The sequence below is a fragment of the Poecilia latipinna genome, unplaced genomic scaffold (assembly GCF_001443285.1).
Source record: "Poecilia latipinna isolate Pla-1442-1.1 unplaced genomic scaffold, P_latipinna-1.0 Scaffold96, whole genome shotgun sequence".
Taxonomy (NCBI): Eukaryota; Metazoa; Chordata; class Actinopteri; order Cyprinodontiformes; family Poeciliidae; genus Poecilia; species Poecilia latipinna.
Window position 1 is genome coordinate 568,474 of NW_015112712.1, and position 6,689 is coordinate 575,162.

At 39.5% G+C, this 6,689-nt stretch overlaps 1 protein-coding gene across 2 annotated transcripts in view; it reads left to right on the forward strand.

The window, feature by feature from the left end:
• The window catches only part of adcy9 (adenylate cyclase 9), a 43,038-nt gene that overhangs the window by 23,137 nt on the left and 13,212 nt on the right, over nucleotides 1–6,689 (forward strand). For both annotated transcript variants that reach the window (XM_015025898.1, XM_015025907.1), the window contains exon 2: nucleotides 5,514–5,671. In XM_015025898.1, the coding sequence (XP_014881384.1) occupies nucleotides 5,514–5,671 (158 nt within the window). The remainder of the gene's footprint in view (nucleotides 1–5,513; nucleotides 5,672–6,689) is intronic.

Genomic DNA, 6,689 nt, shown 5'->3' on the forward strand with positions numbered 1-6,689 from the left:
ATGGAACGACGCCCAGGGCAGTGAGCCTCATCACCCGTTTTAAAAATGGGAGCTTAGTAGCAGCCTAGCACGCGTCACATTTTCCATCGCTTTGGCCTTCATTTTTTACATAAAGGGTGTTTATAAGTGTGCCATCATGCAGGGCTGCCATTTAATTGCCCTTCTCTTTGCTCAGACCGGTGGATGGGCGCGTTTAAGTGTCTAAAATGACCACTTTGCTATGCATTTGTGTGTGCGTCCATCTTTTATTGTGTTTGTTTATTTCTTTCTTTGCATCGCGCAGAGAGGGCTCTGGGACATTTGTTCCACGAGATTGTGGCCGTGTAAGGTAGTAATAGATTTGTTTACAAAAGGCTTTTCTCATTTTGCACTCGTCTGTTCGGAACAAAAGGGTTCGAGAGATGGAGATAATGTTACCGGGGAAAGGTTATTTACTGTTCCCAGTCTGCTGATAGCACACGACAGGACACTTCACGTCCCGTAATGCTCGGAGCCTGCCAGTAATGATGTTCTTCAATTAGCCCATGGACAACCGAGAGCGAGAGGGTCAAACGCGAGTATGGACCTGCCTCGCAAACCTTCAAGAGTTTTGGCAGAGACTGACATAAAGCAGAACATCCACACAGAGCTGAAAAGAAATTACCAACAAGCGTTAGGGCTTCCTGACCTTTTTCCCTGTGAGGCTTTTTGAGCTCATATGTATTCTGAAGTGAGATGAAGAGGTAGCTTTGTTTCAGGACCTTCAATCCATGATCCCCCATGCAGCCATTTCAGTGTCCTCATGTTAAGACTGTAGATGAGATTCTCCTTGACAGGAAAGGAACAGGGGCACTAACGCAGTAATCTATTTAAAAGCTCATGCAGCTTCTCACACACACAAATCGTTCATTGTGTAGCTTTTGAAAGGCTTTTTGCCCCTGATTTGTCTCGCTCGTATTGGGCTTTGACATTTGGAGTTAACAAGGTTATGGATTCCTGTCTTCTAAGATGATCTACGACGATCTGCTGCAGTGTGACAAGAGACCGTCTCGAAACCAACTGAGCAACACGGTTTCTATTTTTGTACATTTACCTTGAGTACGTGATAAAAAATGTTCGCATTGTGTTATGCAACAAACACAATAGTCTATATTTTATTAATATTTAATGTTATGGACCAGCAAAGCTGTGCATGATTGATAAATGAAAGGGAAATGGTGCATAGTTAGCAAACATTTCCCCAAATAATTTCAAGTGTGTCCCTATTCACATTTTTAAATATGAATGATAATTTAAAACTATGCATCATTTTACAACCTATTAGCAATTATATTTTGCCTTCATATTTTGAAGTTTGCTGTGGGACAAATGTTAAGAGCGTTCCAGAGGTGTGAATATTTTTAAAAGGCACTGATCTACTTTGCCTCCAGCTTGTCAAATTCTGAACTACTTATGGGTTTGTTTGTATTTTTTAGTTTGTCCCACTTTGTTTCTCTCTTCACTCCATGAGCTTTTTTTTTTTTTTTTTTTTAAATAAGTGTGTATTTTTAGTGTTGAATAATTTCTCTCTCGTCCCAAATCAGAACCTTCCCGCCTTCTTTGATGATATTTAAGTCGGGCGAAAAAGAGAGGACAGGTAATCTCTTGGTGTTTTCTTTTTTTCTGGAGCTCTTAGATGTTTGAGACTGAACAGTATCTTACATCAACAAGGATTTTTTTCTTATTAATGCGGTTTTGGGACTGGCAGTTTGTTTGGAAGGGAACTTCCCATGCCATCTTTTCCTCCAAAAGGTCAAATTATCTCCGTCTTGGTATTTTGTCTCTGTAGGCATCACTTGTGGCTGCATTGTTTTGACCTTTTAAAAAGCATTCCATTGGTCTTTTGGATTTTTTGCAGACATTTTTCAGTATCCGTTGCACTTTTTAACCTTTTCACAACCAGACATAAAAAAGGATGCCCAACAATTAATGCTGATGTTACTCTGAAGGGTTAATTACTTTGGGGTAAATTTAGTCTTTCAAGTTTATGCCAAATGATCTGTACAAGCCTTTACATTTTCCGGAATTTCAGGAGGAAAGCATGCAAAGACGTAATAAGGCCAGAATGTATGCTTACCGTTGGGTGTGCTAAATAAGCTCTTAAAGTATTTGGGATTGGAGACTGAATGGTCCATTAATTTCTTTAAAACAGATTTGGCCTAGTCTCCATCCAATACAACTAATTCATCTGTTGCTGTTGGTTTTACAGTCGGATTTACTCATATACTGCCCAGTATGTCATCACTTTATGATTATCACTTTGTCAATCTGTGCAGCAGCATCAATATCACCAAAAGGTGCTTAGACAGCAATACACATCCACTACTTATACATGTTTGCATTCCTGTTCTGTATGCAGTAATATATATTTTGTGAAACATGTTTGAAGAGGGCACTAAGGTGTTTTTGCTGAGGTCAGTAAGAAACTGCTTTTGTTGCCAACAGTACAGTTGCAACCCAATGCAAGATTTCTATTTGAAATCAGTGGGACATGAGCACCGTACAGCCCAGTACTTCTGAATTTATTGAAAGCCACATTGGCATCAACATCTTCTCATATTTTCTGATACTTTGCAGTCTTGCAATGTATTAAAATGTCCATGTTTCAGTCTAAAATGAAGAATAGCTGGTATGCATCTTTTTTCTTCCACACAACTGTCTGGAGATATTTTTTTAGATTCACCACGTCAACAGCGAGCCTCTTTTGCGTTGCACTCTTCAATGTTTGCCTTTCTTGTTCAAATTGTTCATGGCACCGTTTGGAAACGGTTAAGTCATCAACAATGACTCCCCTGATTATAGAGGCTGTAATTTCAGTCGTAAAGCTTCATTTTTATGGGTTAATATAATATAAATTAAACAATAAATATTTGCTCTGTATTCCCATGGGATGAATCTGCAAGAGTCTCAATTTTTGAATTGAACTACCAGAAAAAAAAACCCCAAAAACAAATCAATGATGTTGCAAGGTATTGAAGTGCACCTCTATTCACACTCTCAGCTGAGTTATTTCCTCACAAATATTGAGACAAAGGCTCCAGACGTGTGAATAGAGGAGTTAAATAACAATTTTGACCCACGAGCAGCAGTCGATGTGTGCTTCCCGGGTGGGAGGCAGAATGAGATTCGATTAGCCATTCGTTCCCCGACTCCGTTTTTAACACGGTCGCAGGGACTCGCTCTGATTTTCAGAGGCCGTCAGAAGCTCCTCTCAGCTTCCCGCTGCCTGTTCTCATCCACTGTGCCATTCTGCATCACTGGTGCGAAGAATTAGTTTGTTGTTTCTGCCTTTGAGTTCCCTGGTTTCTTATCCTGGAATCTCGTCCACCTGGCCCGTTGACACAGCTACAGCAAAGCTATCCTCCTACTCCTCCACACACTTTGTGCACAGGTGTTTGACTGAGCGTGTAGGTGGACAGAGAGGCGCTTTTATGACCATCTAATATACTTTTTTTTTGTCTTTTCATTTGCATTTTTACATGCACGTTGCTTTCGTATTCAATCCCAACCGTTTGTTTAACGTTTTGTTGTGCCTTGGTGTCATGTGTGGCCTGCGTCTGTGCGGTACAGCCCTGTGGTGGTTCAACACAGGCAGCGGCAGGTCTGTCTGCAGTGCTTAGTGCAGACAATGCTCAGTGCTGGAGGCTGTGACTTTACTTGGTTCTGAGTTATGTGGCTGAGTAGTTACCTGCTCTGACAACAAACGGATAACTGAAGTTGTGTCTGGTGACAACAAAATGATGTTGGGGGTCGGCGACATACTTGGTCTGTTTGCTCTCACCTAGTCAATGTTATAACCATCTGCACCATGTAGTGCATTTAATATATCTTAAATCAAAGAGACAAATGAAACGATCAGCAGGCATTTAGTTTCATTTAGCTTATGAATCTCTTTATTGATCTGAAGTCCACTGTTTTGACTGCTCAGAAGTAATAATTATCTGATTACATTTGGCTTTATTTGGACAATTTAAGCTAAAATACTGTTTGTATGATATGTTCAGATCTGTTGTGACTGTCTTGATGTAAACATCTTTACCCCACAATGAAAACTATTTGCATTGTCATCAAACTCAACGCACTGTTGCATCGGTGAGACTTAAAATTGATCAGTGACGTTTACAAATAAGAATATTTTGGGCTAACTTCTGTGGCATCCCACAAGTACCGCTTTAAGAGATTTGATCTATATTCTCCCATTTGTACAAATCATTTTTATTGTTTGTTTGAAAACAGCCAGGCTTAGTTGTCATGGTGAACTGACCTGTTTTTATAGTTGAAATTCTGGGAGGAAAAAAAAACAGCTTCACAAACACACCGAAAGGCTATGATGTTGGTGAAATTGAAAACACGCAGGTGTTTGAACATGACACAACCCATAAACCTTCTGACCATATTCATGTAACACACATGGGAAAAGTATTCATGCACCTTTTAAGTTCTTACAACCACAAGACCACCATAAAGCAGTGTAAATCTGAAAAGTGTGGCATGGATTTGCTTTCACCATCCCCAATTCGCTCTCAAATAAATCTGCTGGGGCCAACAGAGTCTCAGAAGAAGTACAACTCTTCTGTGTGCGTCTGAGTCGACCATCCTCTCTGTGAAACACGATGGTGGCATAATCATGCTGGAGGGCCGCTCTTGTTTAGTGGGATCAACAAAGCTTGTAAAGCCTTAAAGGAAGATAGATGAAGCTTTCTGGAGGCTGCAGATGAATAGAGTTTGGGGGTGAACATTCTCCTTTCAGCACGACAGCAGCCCTACAAATATAGCCAGAGCTTTAGATCAACAATGTGACTTCTGCACCATGTTCATGTGTTGTGTTAGAATGTCCCAGTCAAAGTCCAAACCTGAATCAAACTAGTTTGTGGCAAGACTTGAAAATGTGTGTTCCGTCCAGTCTGCTTTTAGGAGACGTCCAAAAAAAATTTGAAGAAATGTTAGTATTTATTTAAATGTGCAACATTGTTAGACGTGCTCTTAAAAACATGTGAAAGCATTCAAGGAGTTTGAATCCTTTTCCTGCACAGGAATCTCACATTGTGAAGGAACTGGAGATCAAAGTGAATAAGTGAAGGACATAAATTTAACCTCCACAGAAAGAAAAGTAGCAGTGAAGTGAGTGATGTAAAAAATGACAGAGTTTGGGTTAAAATATCTATTCTATGAAAGTGTTTCTCTGTGTGTCTGAACAATCTGTTCTATATTGCATTATATAAAAAAGCCTCTTGGGGATAAAGCACCAGACATGATATGGACACACATGCACATGGAATGATTCATTTATGTGACCTTGGGTTTTTTTTTTTGTTTTTTTTTTTTTTAAATTAGGTGAGCTTTATATTTAGCTCTTTTCTCTCTTTCCTGCATAGTGAAATAACTGAGGGAATTCACTGAGTGTTAGCTGAATCCTAACACAACCCCAGGATTCCTCCACACACACAGAGACGACTAAGCAACGCTCTGATCTAACCTGTTTGTCGCCTCTCCAGGCATGAGGACCTACCTCATCTCCGGCAGAAAGGTGGAGGCGCTCTGTAACTGCACCCAGACGGGGCCGTCTGGACCGGGGGATGCTGATCCTCAGTGCCAAATGCCCAGGTTGCACACGCCTGATGGGGCCTGCACCCTCCCCTCAGACAAAAACAAGGCGAGTAGTAACGGTCTCTGGGAGAGCTCGAGATGCTGCTGAATGTGTATTGTTTATAGCTACACAGCTACACCGCCCGAGGAAGAGCGCAGCACACTGTGTGTTACTACAACCTCTTTTTGCTATATGTGGGTGTATCAATCAATCAATCAATCAAATTGTATTTGTATGCCACATTTCAGCAGCAAGGCATTTCAAAGTGCTTTACATAATTAAAATAAAAACAGCTTGTGAGAAAAAAAAAAAAAAAAAAAACATCATTAAAACGCAAACAGTGAGAGAGAAATAAAAAGCTGTCTCCAACCCTTTTGACTTCAGTCAAACGCCGTTTGACAAGGACTTTATCAGAAGCTTTTATAAATATTTTTGATTTTTTTGCATGCAGAGACGTTGCCTTTGCATTGACTTTTAGCACAGTATTATCATGTAGCCTTATTTTTCTGTGTTGCTTGTAGCTACATAAATATAACCCTGTGCATCCTCTAGGGTAGGAGTAGCTCACTTTTTATACACCCACATGGATTTATCATTAAAAATGCTTCCATTAGTCATAGTTGTATTGCTATGAGACTTGAAAGCAACACTTTAACATCTACAAATATATTATTTTTTTTAGAAGGTATATTTTGTAAAAAATAAAAAATAAAAAAATATAAAATATATACCTTTGGTGCAGATGGTCCTGAAAATCCCCTTTCTCTTTAAATCTAACTTGTAGAAACAATGAATAGTGGATATTAAAAGGGTGCAAGCACCAATTAGAAAATCTATTTCTTGTGACATCTAAAACAGAACTCATTTGGAGGAAAAAGAGAAAATTGTGCACAGACCTTAAAGCTAATGATTTATTAGCATCTGGTGACTTCATAATATTTTCCTTATATTTGTACAATATAGCAACTTCCAGTCATATTTCCAATATCAATTGCAACTAAGGTATTTGGCCATGTGGGTGGATTTTACTAGCATTGATGCACAACTTTGACACAGATTTCAGATCCCAAAATGCTCAACCTCA